The sequence below is a fragment of the Trichoplax adhaerens genome, genomic scaffold, assembly GCF_000150275.1.
Source record: "Trichoplax adhaerens TRIADscaffold_6 genomic scaffold, whole genome shotgun sequence".
Lineage (NCBI taxonomy): Eukaryota > Metazoa > Placozoa > Uniplacotomia > Trichoplacea > Trichoplacidae > Trichoplax > Trichoplax adhaerens.
In genome coordinates this window covers 933,244-951,739 of record NW_002060948.1, presented here as the reverse complement: position 1 = coordinate 951,739, position 18,496 = coordinate 933,244, and the positions used below count along the sequence as shown (strand labels likewise).

Here is an 18,496-nt window from a genome sequence, read left to right as displayed (position 1 = left end):
GCATAGTTATACAGGGAGTAACCTTGGTTTAAAATATCAGAGACGATAATAGAATGCAGTACTTCAATAAAATTCGATATTAGGCAATCTCTGATGAAGGAAATTATCCTTATGGCAGAGTGACTTACCATAAATTTCTGTTCAAGTCGGTCACAATAACATCCTCGTTGAGCTACAGTATACAAGTACGTACAACGATAGCAAAGTAGAGCATCACCAAGTCTACACTATTTGAAATAGGATAAATTTTAACTATGTAGAACAGTCAGTTAAATGTTGTAAACAAACTAACAGCTATAAATACCAGGTTGATATTTCGAGAATCGATCAAATCAATCAATAACTGTATGCTACTAATTGAATGTCAAAATTGATATATTTTACACCCTATTATGATTATAGGTATCCACGGTTGCGCTTAATTCTCTTTTACATTGGATTTAGTGGTAATTGTTCGCCTATACCTCATACTCGTATATTATATCATTCGGGGATAGAGTGTATTTTAAAAAGAGGAACCTGACTGACTTCTAACAATTATAACCTATATGTGCTGCGGCTAAAGTAAATTTCAAGGAGTAATCATGGGCATTCAAGGTTTATTGCCTTTACTTAAGGCAATTCAAAGACCTGCTCGTATCGAAGAATTTGCTGGTTGTACTGTGGCAGTAGATTCGTACTGCTGGTTACATAGAGGGGTCTATGGATGTTCAAAGGAAATTATCGAAGGCAAGGCTACGAGAATGTAAGTGAAGACCAGATCATCAACAATGCTATTACTTATACGACATACTCGTATAGTACATCGGCGGAACTTTTTATTTATTAACAATTCTAATAGCTCTAAAGGCAAGCGGATACGACTAAACTTAGTATTATAAACTTAGTATTGTATCAAATTTAATTCTAGATTTATACGCGTATTGACCGTTTTAGTAATTCTATCTTGAGAATACTTTTTGGAACAGTGTTAAGCAAAATTGGCACCAGACATTGGCAACACAGTCTTTTAATATTCAATTATATTTCACGTATAATCATGAATTGGATATTATCAACACATAGACTTTAGCGCGTCTTTCTCAAGATGACATGGGCTCGTAAAACTTTAAATATTGTTTACTTATTTTTGAATCCTATTCATCATGTAGGTACGTAAATTATTGCATGAAAAGAATAGAAATGTTAATAAATTTTAACGTAAAGCCTATTATGGTCTTTGATGGTGGTCACCTACCTAGTAAGATGCAAAAAGAGGAAGAGCGAAAATTGTAAGTTTTTATGATAGTAAAAATTGTATTACAGTGCCAGCTACATTTTTGTACTTTAGTGAGTATTCATGATTTTTACATTGTAATTCAATTCACTTTATCAATCACATATAATCTAATGCTTACAAAGATAAATGCTACAGCACTTTATAAACGTATGTCAATAGCATACAGTAGTAATGAAATGCGTATGTTAGTATTTTATAATATCCTACAATATTCTATAACAGTGGTATATTTATTCTTTATTTCTTTATTTTTGATATTTTAGAAATCGTCAGTTCAACAAATCTAAAGGAATAGAATACTTACGTCAAGATAAGTATATTGATGCATTAGATTGCTTTCGTCGTGCTGTCGATATTACTCCTGCAATGGCATTAGAACTGATTAAGGCAAGATTGGAATTGATTCAAAATTTAGTATTGCCATTTGATTATTATAATACTATATCTCGTAGACTATTTTCTGATTTACCGGATGGTACCTTTTAACAATTGATAGGAATGTAGAAAGAAAGATATTGAATGCATAGTTGCCCCATATGAAGCTGATGCCCAATTGGCCTACTTATCTAAAGCTGATTTGGTTGATGCAGTCATTACGGAAGATTCAGACTTATTGGTATTCGGATGTAAAAAGGTATCTTAATTTTTAAAGTTTTTAACGCAATGGAAGACATTTCTCACTGTGTCAACTAATCATTAGTGTTTGTCTGCCGGCCCTAAAGTAAATAACTATCCGCTTGACTAGGCCTTTGTCTAACTATAACTGATTCTGGCTACCAAAAATTATAGGTATTATTTAAATTGGATCCAAATGGAAGAGGTATTGAAATTAGGCTAGATCGTTTACGCGAAGTGAAAGACATCGATCTAAATGGAGTCGACCATGAGGCTTTTCGTCACATATGCATTTTGTCAGGGTGTGATTATCTCCCATCTATTCCTGGAATGGGATTAAAAACGGCTTATAAGATCATGAAAAGAAATCGCATGAAGGTTTACAGTGTAAGTTGGTATCGCTATTATCCGATTTTTATATAAATATATTTTTTGATAAAGTAGAGTGTTTCCTTCTATACACCTCTGCCAGGCGCTACGTAACCATAGTACAATGTACTAAGTACATGCATACTAATGTAAGTTGGCTCGATTGTTTTACTGTCGTAGGCTATTAAATATATAAGACGACAAAATACCATGAAAGTCCCAAAGAATTACGAAACACAGTTCAAAATGGCGGATGAAACGTTTTTATATCAAGTAGTTTTTGATCCTGTAACGAAAACGACTATACCTTTAACACCTTATCCGAAAGATATTGAACCATCTACTCTTGAACATGCTGGACAGTATCCTTCATTAAGAAAGAATCCCTAAGCTTGGGACTGACTAACCAAATCACTCTTCAAATTAAAAATACTGTTATCTAATATATGACATGAATGGTAATCGTCTCGACATGCATTCTTCTTAACTCATTTAAAGATTATTAACGAAAGAAAAGGCTATTTCAATAGCTTACGGGAATATAGATCCTATTACTGGAGAGATCTTAAATGATTATGATCCGCTTAAGGTAACAGTAATATGCAGATGTACTTTCAATGAATATGAATACCAATATGATAATGTAAATACTGTAGATAATTTTATTTAATCCTTGATATCTAAAGTTCTATCGGATTAGTGATACTAAATAATCATAAATATTAACATTTTAAAAATACAGCAGGAAAGTAACGCTTCAATAGATCCAAAGATTTTTAAAGCTAATGAGAACAATACCAACTTTAAACGGAAAAAAAGGCATAGTTATCCTATTCAATCTGTTTTAAGTAAGTATATGAAATTACAGAGTCCACCAGCAAAATTGAAGAGTCAATTTCAGTTACCAAGAACTAAAAGTTTGCCCATAGGTATCATGATTGATCTAATTGCAAAATAAATCTTTCAATTATTTTAGCTTATTCTTTGCGTTAGGATATATTATAACCCCTCACATAATCTCCCTTATTGCAGTTGAAAATAAAGAGAATATCCCTGAAACTGATGATGAAACTATGGAAGATGCTAGCCCTCCTAAAGTTCGAAGAGCACTAACAGATAGCTTTGCCAATGAAAATATTTCGAAGGAGAAGGTTCTACAACCGATACATAGTGAACCATCCAGCTGGCACGGGAGCAAGTAAGATTATAAAGCTTGTACATGATCTGTTGTTCATTACTCTGATAGTGTGTTTAAAAAATTATCAGGTATTTTAAAAGAAATTCAAGTTCAGATGATGTAACTAAAGGGCACAAGGAACAGACTCACATTCTGTATACATTTCGCCAGAAGCGACAAATTGCTTTAGACAATAGCAAAACGTCTACATCGTCAAATGTTAATGTAGCTGAAACAACAATTGTAGAGGAAAGTTTTAAAAAATCAGATGAAGTTAATGGCTCAGTTGATAGCGGTATTGCAGATATTGATGGCTCCGATTTAAGTGATGAAGATAAAGACCAGCAGAAAAGTAACCTTGACGAGACACCTGTAATGGTGTGCGATAAGCTTGAAACTTTAAAGTGTGATAAATCACTAGATGACAAAGAGACCTATGAGACTCTATCTAACACAGCCATGACTGAAATAACAACTATTAAAGTCGTAGATATTAATAGTTCACCGGAAAAGTTGGATACTTTTGCCGATTCTCTGAAAGCATTCCACTGGAATAAAGATAGCAGTTTAAATAAAGACAACGGTAAATTTTCAACTGAACGTTTAATCACCGATTTTACTGTTCGTCAGGTATGGACGAAATTTATTGAGTTTGTTATCAGCTTGATATCATGATATCGTACAGTATTCCTTTGGGTATGCAAGTTCTTTTCTGATGGAGATTAATCATAAATCAATTTAGGTTAAGACTACAGAAAATGCTTCTGCCTTATCTACTCTCGCAACATATGCAAATAACAAATGTCGAGTATCTGGACTTCGAAGAGTGTCCTCGAAAAAACGGATGAATTTGAGATTGAAAAGGCCGGATCATGTTAATAAAGCTTCGGGGAAAAAAGTTGTTCAAACGAAGCTAAATTTGCAATCTTATATTTATAAGAAATCGAATTAAATTTGCCATGATTATTTAAGTTGTATCAGCGTTAAATTGCCTCAGATCTAGATGTTTTGATATTTTATTTTTAATAATTAGTGATATACCATTAGTTTTTACCTTGTTGTACAGGTCACGTAAGGAATTAATTCATTCATTCATTCTACGGCCAAACGCTATTGTATCATAATTTCATTGAGATAAAAAATGTGATACGATCTATACAGATCCAGTAAAGATGTAAATTAAGTGCAAAAAGTATTTGAATATACTAGAAATCATATGCCCTCGCTTAGATATTGTAAATTTATATATTTACACACAGTGTACCAGGAGGTAGATTATAATCATATATGTACAGTATGTTTACTTATCTGCCGAGATAAGACAGAGCATTACAAAACGTAACTAGAATACAGATATATCGGTAATACGCATTTATAAATAAGAACATATCATTGTATATATATATATAATTTCATATATTAAGACGTCATGAGCTTCAATGATAATAACTTCAACTCTTGAATAGAATGTGATACACATTGCTTATTCAACAGTAATCCATACGATTCTCCTGATCATGATATGATGATAATTGTGCTGTTATTCTCTTGAAGTCGGTAATATTAGCCGATCAGAAAATCCTCGTGTTGCTAATAGAATTAGCATTAAACTTGTAAATGTCCCAAAAAGCCAGATTTGCAGTTCGAGTGCCAGAGTTGTGTGAAAACTGTACGTGCATGAGTGTGTGTTGTTAAAATATTTTTAAAATGATTTTTAATTTATATTAGTTAATGTTTGTCTATTAAGAGCTTATATAGTAGTTATAATTAAGGTTTTAACCTGATTGCAATAGAGTCTGTTATGGTTTCGGAATGGTAATTGGTCAATCGGATAGTCAGAAGCGTTCTCTTGGGATAAGTTAAGCTGTTTAAATTTTCTTCAAAAAGTCCAGCATTCTGATAGCTTGTGTTAAGAAGGACATGGTTGCTACCAATGTAAATCTATATTCAATATTAAAAGTGCTTAATAATTGCAGACCAGTGTTGCTAAATCCTAAAATGATTATGATTACATTGAACGGTACAACAGCGAAACTTACCTTCACATGATACGGGGGATTATTATTTGACATACGTCTTGACATGGAATTATCGTAAATTTCAAATTTTATAGCAAATTGCATTTGGTTCACTTCATGAGGACATTCTTTAATAATTACGCCGATCTATATAATAAGTATAGCAATAAATTCAAAAAAATTGTCAGCGGATGACTAAGATTTGATGATTAGCATATGATAATATCAACTATGGCAGAAGCTACGGTATGATATGTACATTCTGCATCCTTGGGGTAAAACCATTATACGACAGGGTTTCAGATGGCCAAGAATTTAGATCATTTGAAGGTCTGAAATCAAATAAATAAAAATCGATATTTTGAACAGCCTAATTCCTATAATATTGATACTTGTTGCTAAAGATACGAAAAGTACTTAATGATGGAATACATGTACATCGATATTCACAACCACTTTTAAAATTTCAACGTACGTTTGAAGTTTATGACCATTTTCTTTTTCTCCTAAACATATAATATTACCATCTAGAGTTGCTAGAATAAGTTCTAGCCCAGGCACTTCAGGAACTATATCATCTGCTAAAATTTGTACAGTTGCTCCAACGGCATGAGTGCCAAAACGTAATACTTCTAGGCAACGGGATTTTAAGTCAATAATAAATAAGTAGCCATCGATAGACGATATTACCTGCGTCGAGAATTACATATTAGATGAGATAAGTTTATCATATCTTGTAGCATAATAATACTGTAGATGGATAAATAAGATTTATAACTGTATATAAACACTATTGCAATTTTTGTAGTATAAAGAAAATGTACCAAATGTAATGAATTATTTCGAAAATATGTCATTAAGACTACAGAGTGTAATCGATGATGAAGATTGATTGGCCAATGTTTAAGTGTTTTGCCTGATTTGCCATCTAAGGCCCATACGTACCTAATTAATATAAACCAAATTTTAGCGAGACTAAAATATTTAATAAACTTTTGGTCAATTACGACTATTGCTTACCCATCGTTACTGGCAGTAATCACATCTAGGTTTGCATCATTGTTGACATCGGCTGTTCGACTTCCGGCAATGAAAGTGCCAGATATCATTGAATCCCATATCTATTTATACGTCATAAAGTATGCATATTATAATTTTATCATTAAGGATAAGCAACGTCGTTTAATACATCGGAGGTTCTAATGAATTTAAGTAACATTGCAAAATTACCACTTCGCCTTTAGATGATAAACAATTTACGTTAGCGCTAGAATCAGTTACTATGATCTCCAGTCCTTCATTGTCAGTTAGATCTGCAACAGTTATCTGTGAAATAGAGCGATTTCAATTGATAAATTGAATATCTACGTGACGAAACAATAATATATTACTTGTCCTTGGATATTATCAACAATTGTCACTGGTTCTGGATAATCTTTAGAGTGCAGGTTAACAATATAAAGGTTTCCAGAAAGTGTACCAACTAAGATATCCAAATCTGATTTAGTCTGCGGTTGCAAATTTAAGAGTGTGGGTGTAGCTACAGCATAAGGCTTATATAACGATGTCATCTAGAAATAAATAGAGCGCAACGTTGATGGTATTTAATGATAATACGTATATGAACTAATAACAATTTAGTGTTACAGCAGAAAATTTACCTTTGACGATTCTAGTACGATTTTCTTAATTAGTTTACCGTTGGTAAGATTAAAGACAACAGCACCACAATGTATGCCATCTCTGACATCTCCGCTAGTAATATTTGAGCGAGAATTCAAATGATGCCTAATCGATAGACAGTACAAGTAATTACTGAAATAGTTTAAAATTGCACAACATCGTTTATACTGCGTATTCGATTTTTGATGATACAAAATCTTAATATCTACTTCATGAAGAATTCATCTAATGAAATTTAACGAGAAAGGCATAATGTATGTTAAGAACCTATACATTCTTTAGAATATTGTATCAACATTTTAACGTAGTTCAGTACAGTATGCTTACTTAACATTCCCATTATCGAAATACCAATTTACTATAATAACTATTTCCTCTTCTACGCCATCTCCATTAATATCGGCAATCGCTGGTGTCGCTAAAATATGAGGATCAACCTTGAGAAACTTCTCTTTTGATGACTTCTCTTGATTTGTGTTTATTGTAATGTTATCTTCGGTATTTGATTGTTGTTTACGATAGCTGATTTTATGCTTTGGAATCTAATTAAAATAATATTTCGGTGAAATATGATAATTATGTATTGCTTACGTCAACCTATGCGATTAATTTAAGGATAAAAATGGTTTGCTATTTCCGAATACTATTATTTTCTAACCTTAATTTTCTTATTCTTTAATTTGGTACCGTTATTTCGAAAGAAAATAATCTCTCCATCATAGGTGGACAATAAAGAATCCATCTCTAAATCATGGTCAATGTCATACTAAAGTGTAACAAAGTTTCTTTTTAGAGTCATTGACAATACAGAAAATTCCCTTTCTTGTTAATTATAAAATTTTATCTAGCAAAAACGATATTATTTGAAGTACAAAGGATTATCGTAAAATATGTATCAAATAATTATAATCAAGTATCTTTAACCTGGATGGTGATAAATCACAATAATACTTCTTCTTAAATACTTACCAATAACGGACTGGAATACATCGTGACCTCTTTCATGTGTAGTGGCCAGACGCCTTCTAGATGCTTACCACTGTTGCCTTGTAGAATTGTAAACTGATCTGCGTAAGATGTAGCAATGACATCTTTTATACCATTTGCATCAATGTCAAAAATAACTGGTGGAGATACCACGGGCGAATGACCAAGTCGATAGGACCATAAGACTTTGAAATCATAGTGACAACTATGCCTAAAGAAAAATGGAATTCGGAAGTAAACAACCATATTAGCCTGGATGGAATCCTGCTAAAATAACTTGATATATTTCTACAGTATATTTCATGTGGTAATAACGGCAAGAGAAATAGATGTACATGTAAATTTAGATACTCGTAGGTATAAAGTGTTACTGCACTATAATTATAATTATCACCTATTAAGTGTTATACGTATAAGATGTAGGTCATGAATTGTGATATAAAACCGTTAGTTAAAATATACTATTTAAAATGTGTAAAAATAAGGCAGAATTTGATGATTATTGATACACAAGCGTTTACTGCATATTATAATTAGAGATTCGGTTATTGACATTTGATTTAGTATCTACGCAACTGTATCAAGATATTAATATGAGTTAGGTAATTGTTGAAGCAAATTGTTGCCTTTAATATCGTATGTTTGATAATAAAGTACCTAGGTTATGTGTAGTGTAAAATCTTGCAGGTATAATATCGTCATACAAATGCATTGACTACAATTCAGTTATTGTACACGCTTAGTTACTGAGTGAGATAGCTTATTCATACTGGAACGTAAAACAGGGTATGTTCATTGCATATACTTTAATTACATATCCCATACTAGCACAGTACTACATGATTGTATGAAGCGCAATTATTTTACCATAGATCCAGATGCTTTTGCTGTAAATTGTAAAATCACATCTGAGTGTTTCAAAGTGATCTAACCGCACATATTCTAATGACATATCCTGCACACATCGTAATTTCACGACGTAAAAGTGCGACTACTCTACCATGGATGCGGATGCTCTTGCTGCACATTGTAAATTACAATTGAGTATTTAAACATGATCTAATTACCATATATCTATTCTAATACATATCCATACTGCGCAATGCTACGATATGGCGGTGTAACTAATTACTGTAGCATGGATACATAACTGCAGATACTCTCGTTGTACATTGCAAACTGCAATTGAGTATTGTAATATGCTCTACTTAGCACTAATCTTTGAGCTAGACTACTACTGACAACTTCCTTTTCACTATGTGAGACTACTTATTCATCGATGCATTTATACTAAAAGTAGAAGTAAGGTACATGTGCTACATGTACTGTACTCTAACAATATATCCTACGGCAAAACTACTTAACACTACGATGCAAACCTGCAATAATTACATAATAGTTGCAGCTTTACTGTATGTTGCAAGGTTGTAATCAATTCTTTTATATAAATCTGTTTAATATTAATTTAATCTGGATTATTACAGCTAATAAAAAGGGGACAATTCATCCTAACCTAATGTCATCTTGAACACTTTTACGGTATGAATCAAGACAGTGGAATAATAGTAATAAAATAAGCAGGATATCCAAATATTGCGACATTGCGTTTCCTTTAATTCAACGACAACCACTCGATTGTAATAATCGATTTCCAATGTTTTCATTCCATATAAGCTAAAGCTCAACTAATTGACTTTGCCATAAGATCGAAGCTATTCTATCCTTGCTGAAACAAATTCTTAGAATCAAATGACTGAATTGTAAGTTGGTTGCTAGCATTGATCTTGATTTATTTCTGCAGAGCTAATGCCAGGGCGGTTGGAGACTGGCCCATTGCTGATTGTGCTGACTATAGTACGACGTTGCGATGGTCTCATTGGACGGAAAGACCGACTGATCGATCCAATCCAATATAACAGATCAAAGTTTCCTAATTTAGAATAATTGGTAGTTTATAACGAAGGCGAAATCGACCAGGGCAGCAATGTTAAATATTGTATCTACTTATAGCTTAGTATGCGATAGCTAATTATTAAGAAGAGTTTAACTAACTAAACCTACAGGGGAAAGAAAGTGGTGGGCATTTTTTCGTCGCAGAAATATCTGCATCGAAATACGATAATAGCGTGTATATGTTTATAGACTAATCATAAAGTAATCGAAAGTATGCAGATTCATGCAATGAACTAGTAGCGAAAATGACTATCAACCAGCGTAAAATGTAAGCCTATAACCATCGTCATTTATTTAAATAAACTGCTTATTAGATTTATATTGAAATCTCGGAAACATTCTTTCGTTATTTAGTACCATTTAAAAAATATGCTGTGCTTGAAAAGTAAAATACAGAATTACAGCAATGTAAATATCATGATACTGAAATAAAACTATAAATAGCGATAAGGTGTCAGTAAGAGTTCTTTAAGTCTATTTTTACCGTATCATACAATATCAAAAGTGTTAGTTATTTACTGCATAGTATACATTATAATAATAGGAACAATCTATTAAAGGTTATTAGTATCGTAGAGTTGTATAATATGTGACCAAGTGAAGACAATTTAGTATTGGAATAACGTTTGGAGAGTGATATAAAAGTTTTTTTCAATTGAAAGCACATTATCTTAAAAGATTTCACCATAGTTTAGTAAAAATTTCAAGTACAGCAAAGTACAAGCAGTGCGATAAAAATGGATATAAATTGACAGTAATAATAAAAATCGCAGTGATGACTCTAGTACACATTATTAAATATGATATACCTTGACGCATCATATTACGACAACATACCATTATTAGAAACTAAAAAAATTCCAATAATACGCCATTATAATATCGTAGACTCAATATTTAGTGTGTCCATACTATGTCAAAGTATTAAAACACCAAATACGTGAAAAGCTACTTGCTAATCAAATGCAATACATACGAACTAAACCTTTGGCGTTTGGATAGCAACAAGAGCAAACTTATGATAGCTTTAGCATCAAAGGCTAGTGATATTACATTAAAATTATAATTAAGTACTGCAGGTTATAATAACAGCAGAGTCTCAAAAATGATGCCAACTCTAATAAGCTTGTTATGATTTCCAATACATAATAAAGCTATCCAATTAATTTCCTACTATCTTTCAAAATCAACATTTTGCAATAAAAATTTAGGTTATTAAATCATATATATTCTTTACAGCACTGTGACAATTATTTTATCTATTGTGTTAATGATTATACTAATATAACAATGCAGCTTTTATCATCTGCATCGATAATAGCAATTAACATCTCTCCAAAATTAACTATTAAAGCCCATAGGTTGATTACTCAACTCAAAGTTCTTGTATCACTACTGTCTATACTGTACTATTTCTTGACCATCTCATTTACACTGGTTACGATACTTTACAATTCCTTTTTGGCCAAGGCAGTGCTTGTAATACATAGAGAATTAAACACTACCTATTTTTTTTACGATTAAAATATCCATTACTTATATGGTAAGACATGTTTAGCATAATGCATATAATACATTTAAAGGAAAGGTAGATAATTTACAAGTAACACTGAATACAAATATATAAAATGGTTCGATAGCAATTCAGAAATAATAGAGTAAATATTACAAAACATTGAATTAATTAGTCAATGAATCAATCGATAAATCGATAAATGAATGAATAATGATATACCGACGCAATTTTGGGCAATATCTACCTTATAATCCAACTTACATTTATTTTACGTAAGTGTTTCTACGAGAATTATGGCAATTATATAGCTGTATTTCATATTTATCAAGACAGATCGATCGTAAGAGTTAGTTTCTTAATACGCACGTACATCACGTCAGTATTTTATACTTGGTGTTCTCTAACTACTCTTTTGACTACTTCAGTAGTGCCATCTGAAGAATTATTCAGTATCTCCGCCGAGCGATATGGACGTCGATGATTGCTTTCACAGGTCGATAGGTATTTTTCGCTAATAGGCTTTCTTGTCATGGGTCTTGGACCACCGCTTCGGACAGGTGTTGTTACAGCTGAATGAGTTGCACTGTCAATCGTAGTACTAGATCTATGTCTTCCAATATCACGCGACGACGACTCTTCTGATTGGTAAAGGTTAGGCTGACTGCCTGTACTGAAAGAGCCCAAATCATTGCGTACGTGGACGACTACACTACTCTTCGAGGCAATACTTAATGATCTTTCACGATTAATAGGCAAAGTGTTTGGTCTACTATATTTTGGAGTGCTATACGCAGAATCATCCCTTCGATGAGAACTAGTAGATTTAATCGAACTCGATCTGGGCCTGGGAACCGGATCTTCATCATAACTTTGTGTACGCTGAAACGGTGAAGATTCAAATGTACTCATAGATTTACTAAACTCTCTATCGCTTGAAGTTGTTGATCTAGGACTATAGGAGATACTTCTATAACCATTATATCTACCATGAGGATCACCAGAAAGTGGAGTAGATTCGAGTGTGAGAAGATTTGGAGGATTTCGCCTACTATGTTCTGGTGTGGGAGTTAGTTTTCTATGAAATCTAAAAATAAAATATAAATACTTAGCATCTATTATACAAAAATGATAGTTTTTATACTAAATAAATAGGAGGGACATTAGGTATTGATAACTTACTGTTTAGTGATACTTTCTTTAGTAAATTTATGGCGACTTCTAGAATTGATGTTATCAAAAGTCCTCGGAGATTTTTTTGGTCCACTAAAACTATTAGGTAAACTGTTTATATCTAGCTTAGAAGCTTTTCCAATATCTGCGCCACCACCTACTGAAGCAGCTATAAATCCCACACTGCAAACGATCAACTCAATCTTACGGGGATTTGTAGATTGCCGATTGAACATGTCACCGTCAAATTTACTGTCATTTGACACTATATAATGGAATAAACGCATAACATTATTAAGCCTATAGAGCAGGACATTGTAATTAATATCGCCAAAAGTTCACTTATTAGAAATTAAGATATTACTTACTTAGGTCGTCTCGTGATACATGATTACGTGCATGGTTCGATCTTCTTGCGATTCGGCTGAGATCGGGTACAGAGCTAGATAGCCTTTTCTTGAGATCGGATTCTTTGGAAGTTCTCTGCGGCTTTTCTTTCAAGGCTAAAACGGATTGAGTTCGAGGAAGCTGGGTATCTTCAGCTGGTGGTGGTGATACTATCTGTGGAACTATTGAAATAATTTTGTGTTTACATTTAGTAATTACTATTGAATATTTAACTTCCGTTAGCCGCAAGAGAGTTTATGACTTACACATTGTTCGTAGACGAGGTACATTATTTGAGGAGGCTAATGGTGTAGTCGGTGAGCTTGGATCTGTTCCGGGATTTCTTTCTTTTTCGTACTGAACGCTAATTTTGTGTTGGAATCCTAAAATAAATAAATTGAGTAATGTGTTAATTTCTATTTAACTCTTACTAGGGTGTAAACACAGATGATAGCAAAAGTGGGTTACCAGATGGAGTACTGATCTTTTGTTTTTTCTTCCATTTTAACAAGTGGCGTCGTTTTTTAGGCACTGGTGGTCTCCATATTTGATTCTATATAAAATAATGAAGAGAAAATGCAAACAATGATACTGTCAGCTGAGTAGCTCATAGAATATGTAAATTAAATTTACGGATTTAACTCAATCAATTTGATATTAACCGATGTATGTTTATACTACTGTAGATGATTACGACTATGATGGCAATAGAAATAAGCTAATAGCTCATTTATCTTACCTGTAAAATAACACCAAGTTCTCTCACAGCTAAATCATTCTCTCTTTGTGCTAGTTCTTCTTCACGTTTTTGAAGTTCCATTGCCTGATGTTTTTGTTCTAATTGAACACGTTGTAATTCTTCTTCCCTAGTTTGTAAAGCCTGTATATAAAATAAAAGTCATATTTATGTCTTCTAACATCATCTCAAGATTTATACATAGTAATTTGCTATTATTATTATTATAGCAATGCATCTATGCATACAATATACTGTATATACGTAACATATACATATTATACGTTAACTGTGCCACAAAGTTCCTATAAAATTTTAGAAAGTCTAGCACATAACAACAATCATACTTGTTGTCTTTAATAATTTTTATACCTTTTCAATAGCTTTAATCTCTTCCATTTTTTCCTCGATTTCTTTCTTCCAGTCAGCTTGAAGCATATGGAAAGATTCTTGAAAGTGTTCACTTAGAGGCATTTCAGACATATTCTTTAATCTTTTCAGTATATCAGGAAATGCAGGTCGTTGATGTGGATCCCAACTCCAACAATCTACGTAAATAAATAATTACCAAGTTTCAATAACGGTAATATTAATGATATATGGTATTATCTTGCTAGTCAAGTAATAATTATGATAACTAGAAATTAAGATAATGGACATATATAATCATACTTCAATAAGGCACATAATTAATATTTTAATATACGTTCGAAAAAGTGCACAATGTAGATAAAGTTATATAGTTGACATAGTCTTAACATTAAAGAAATGACGATTTTGCTAGACCAAATACATCAAAATACTTATTTGGCGAAAATATACTTTTATACAGTAGTAATAATTATCAGTAAAATTGCAGTTAAGCATATTTCAACTACTCTACGTGTATTGTAACGCAATCGATATCGTGTTCGTTGTACTATAAATAATGATTGCATATACCTCTCATTAATTGAGAGAACGGTTCAGGACATTCATCCGGTATATGTAAACCCATCTTGTTAGTCCCTACACGATAGGCAATAGCAGCACCTTCTAATCCCTTGTAAGGGATTTCGCCAGTTAATAATTCCCACATCACAACGCCGAAGCTAAAGGTATATAAAATCAATTTCGTAATAGTGAGTAATTGAACGCTAATATCAACATTGATGATGACATGAATATCCAAGGGGTTAAAGAATTGCTATCAGCCATTCTATATTACAAACGGCTAACATTAAAGTTGTGTGTTGACTTGAAATATGTTGTATGCATTTATGCGTGTAAGTCTAAAAAAATATTAACTCATAAGCAAGATCACGCGTATGATGCGAGTCTATGCATATAGCTCGAAAAGATTAAAGATATTTATAAAATTAATGAATTGTCCATACTTCTTTTTCGATGAAGCGTAATATAAAGAACGCTTGAGGGTTTTGGTATAAAAAAAAGCATAGCTAACAACTATTTCATACATCAATTTTATTCTACATTACTACATTGTGTCGTAAATTGCTGACTGTTCATAAAAGGATTATAATAACAATAACAATAAAAAAAAAAAACTTATATTCTGTATCGAATGTATCGGTAATGAAGAGTCAGTTATAATAGGATAAAAATTTAGTTAATGTATTAACGGTCTAGTAAATTTACCTCCAAATATCGCTGGCTTTAGAATAGCGCTGTGTAGTGATGACTTCAGGAGCCATCCATGCATAAGTCCCACCAGCGCTGGTCATCCGAGTTGAGCGCTGCTGTAATTCCCGTGCCATACCAAAATCGGTAATCTTTAAGGTGATATCTGTATAATTCTCTTCATTGTAGCAATTATCCAGTAATACTGAATTAAGGAAGAAAAAAAGGTTTGCAATATTACTTACTCAAGATTGCCGTTTTTTTAAAGACTAACTGTATCTTCTCGAGTATAACTTTATAATGAAAAAAATGTTATACAATCAAGTAATGTGAAGATGAAAATCTGTATTCATTGTAATTGTCTTTAAATCCTAGTGACATAATAGTTTTTATTATTTTCTTTACACGCATTATTAAGAAAAGAAGAATGTAAAGAAATTTGCTTATTTGTATCTTGTTCCGGTTTAGAAAACACAGCGGTAGCAACCTGCTATTTTTCAGTACTCTACGTGATTGCGTGTAGTATAACGTGTCAATTGATGGTAAAGCAAATGCAAATGTTGTTCTATATCCGTTACAGGCTCGTAGATGTCGTCTATTTTATATCTTCCAGTTATTACTTTCCATATAGATTGATATTTATCGATACAAGATGTGCATTTTATTATGACAGTATGCAACTTTTTCAACATCAAATATTAGATAATCCAATGCATATCTTGCATCAATAATTGTTTAATATATTCGTGTATTATACTGTACATACGTCAATACGTATACATCCTGGTTTCATAATCTAATACACTTGTCAATTTTCAATCTCTACTACAATTGCGTAAAAAGTATTGTGATGTAGAGGGCTGTTACACGTACGATAGCACATCCAGGTCTGATTGCTATCATTGTAACACTTGTAATTGGGTTATTTACGAGAAAATTGAATGATATAGATTCATAATTTACAGGAGTGGGAATAGAATTGATGAAAGATCTAAACTTGTATAGTACTGTATGTACTTGTTAAAAGATATTGTTATCTGTATTATTATTTTACTAATCAATACGATTTTTTGTCCATTTGATTATTGGCAAGCCAATTTCTAATACAATTACCTTAACTAATTCAAAAAAAAAAATGAACACCACGACAAGGAGGACAAGATTCCATCAATAAATGCAATAAAAACATCGCATATTTAAAAGAGAAAAGTAATATTCCTAGCTATCAAGAAAACGTTGGCAATATGTAATCAACGCAAGTATGACCATCGTGTCATGGAGACTATCCAGTACTGATGGATGTGTCAAGTTTTTTGAAAAAGTTGATTGAAGTTTGCTAACATACAGCATCGTCGGTCTTTCTCAAGATCATTTTCTATCTTTTGTGTACGTATTGAATGTGAAGGAAGAAAAATGACACGACTACCGTCAGTACATGGGCAATAAAAGAGACATGCTTGTACAATGTACAGTCTTGGTTGATCGAATAAACAGTCGATACAGGATCTGTTTTAACCGTCAGGAAATGCATAGACTCATAATTTAATCAAGCCATTTCAATCTATGACTATTTCTTTGACAATGAGCAATCGTCCAATTGTTTATACAATGCTATACGAGTAGTTTCGGCAGGGTTGTGGTATACTGGATAGCAATGTAATTTATCTTCTATCTAATCAACGTTTGAAGGTGTTGAAATGAAATTGTACTGTAGGTCAGTTGTTGAGTAAAATATATGGAGATTAGTAAGTTTATTGAACTACGATATTGTGTGTATGTCAGCGTGTGCTCTATTAATTACTAAAATAGCGATGGTAGAGTAAACTGTGGTCATTCTTGTAGTTGTTCACTATTCATAAAAGTATTATAACATCAATGATGATCAATACTGTATTGGATGACGAGAAAAGGTGTCCAAATTGCTATTGCGATGCCCTAATATATTGTACGTCTCCATGCGTAGAACAGTAGATCGCCATTTGTAGGCTGTAGGTCATTTTATCCCAATGACTAATTCATTCATTAATTGATTCAACTTACTGTTATTGGATTTAAGATCACGATGAACTAAAGAGATAGGTCCTTGATGGTGTAAATAGTTCATGCCATCGGCAATTTGTATCGCCCAATCGAAAAGAACACCCAGTGGAACTAAATATTTCGCTAATGTTCTTGATAATTCACCACCTCGGCAATATTCCATGATTAAGCAAAATCGTGGCGGTTGGACACATATCCCTTTCAAGGTAACTACATTTAAATGTCCAGGATGAGATAGGAGAAAGAATAAATCGGCTTCATTTTTGAAATTTTTAATAGCCGCTTCATCTTTGTGATATAATTCTTGTTCTTTGACGGCCACTTCTTGACCTTTCCACATCGCACGATGGACTTTACCGAATGCACCCCGACCGATGATTTCTTTAATATCCAGTTGTCTCATGCTTACTTCATAAGGGACGTTATCACCAAAAGATAGGCCGGTCCAAGTTTCCTCTTCAGTTTCTTCAGCAGTTTTAGGCTGGACATAATTTGCCGGTACTAAACCGATATTATCATTGACACGAGCAATCCACCACTCATCTTCGCCAAAGATTTGATTATCCTTGGAGATGACTGTAACGCGTTCACCAGCTTTAAAGCTTAATTCATATTCTGATTCGCCTTCATAATCATATAAAGCATTACAAATGATGGATTGGCGTTTATTGGTAGTGTCCTTGATATCCATCTGTTTTGTATTCTAAATGTTCTTTCTTGTCAATTCTTGCAAGGTTCTACTGTAGTGATAGCTGATTGAAATCACAGATTATGTACAACAAACAAGGCAATTGAAGCTAATAGTACACAGTTGTTACATGAGCTAATAATATGAAAAAAGAAGAAATTGGGCGATATTGTTTGCTACGTCTTTTATCCACAAGATGACTACGATGGACAATTTTTTTTTTGGGGGGGGGGAAGGGGGGGGCTCGTTCTTTGCAAT

At 32.7% G+C, this 18,496-nt stretch overlaps 3 protein-coding genes across 3 annotated transcripts; 1 reads left to right on the top strand and 2 right to left on the bottom strand.

Moving 5' to 3' along the window:
• Positions 1 to 584: 584 nt before the first annotated feature.
• On the top strand, positions 585 to 2,653 carry TRIADDRAFT_26121 (uncharacterized protein; the record flags this gene model as incomplete). Its single annotated transcript, XM_002113551.1, has 6 exons — positions 585 to 745; positions 1,152 to 1,271; positions 1,543 to 1,693; positions 1,788 to 1,913; positions 2,069 to 2,281; positions 2,444 to 2,653. The coding sequence occupies 6 exons, from the start codon at positions 585 to 587 to the stop codon at positions 2,651 to 2,653; spliced, it is 981 nt and encodes a 326-aa protein (XP_002113587.1).
• A 2,554-nt stretch (positions 2,654 to 5,207) lies between these two features.
• On the bottom strand, positions 5,208 to 9,080 carry TRIADDRAFT_57158 (uncharacterized protein; the record flags this gene model as incomplete). The annotated part of the gene is made up of 13 exons (XM_002113187.1): positions 5,208 to 5,381; positions 5,480 to 5,605; positions 5,718 to 5,790; positions 5,934 to 6,148; positions 6,283 to 6,403; positions 6,479 to 6,579; positions 6,689 to 6,784; positions 6,850 to 7,029; positions 7,120 to 7,246; positions 7,469 to 7,683; positions 7,800 to 7,907; positions 8,111 to 8,339; positions 9,061 to 9,080. The coding sequence occupies 13 exons, from the start codon at positions 9,078 to 9,080 to the stop codon at positions 5,208 to 5,210; spliced, it is 1,785 nt and encodes a 594-aa protein (XP_002113223.1).
• A 4,804-nt stretch (positions 9,081 to 13,884) lies between these two features.
• TRIADDRAFT_26486 (uncharacterized protein) lies at positions 13,885 to 18,241 on the bottom strand (the record flags this gene model as incomplete). Its single annotated transcript, XM_002113186.1, has 5 exons — positions 13,885 to 14,034; positions 14,263 to 14,438; positions 14,833 to 14,981; positions 15,529 to 15,715; positions 17,551 to 18,241. 5 exons carry the CDS (start codon positions 18,239 to 18,241, stop codon positions 13,885 to 13,887), a joined length of 1,353 nt encoding a protein of 450 aa, XP_002113222.1.
• Positions 18,242 to 18,496: the final 255 nt, after the last annotated feature.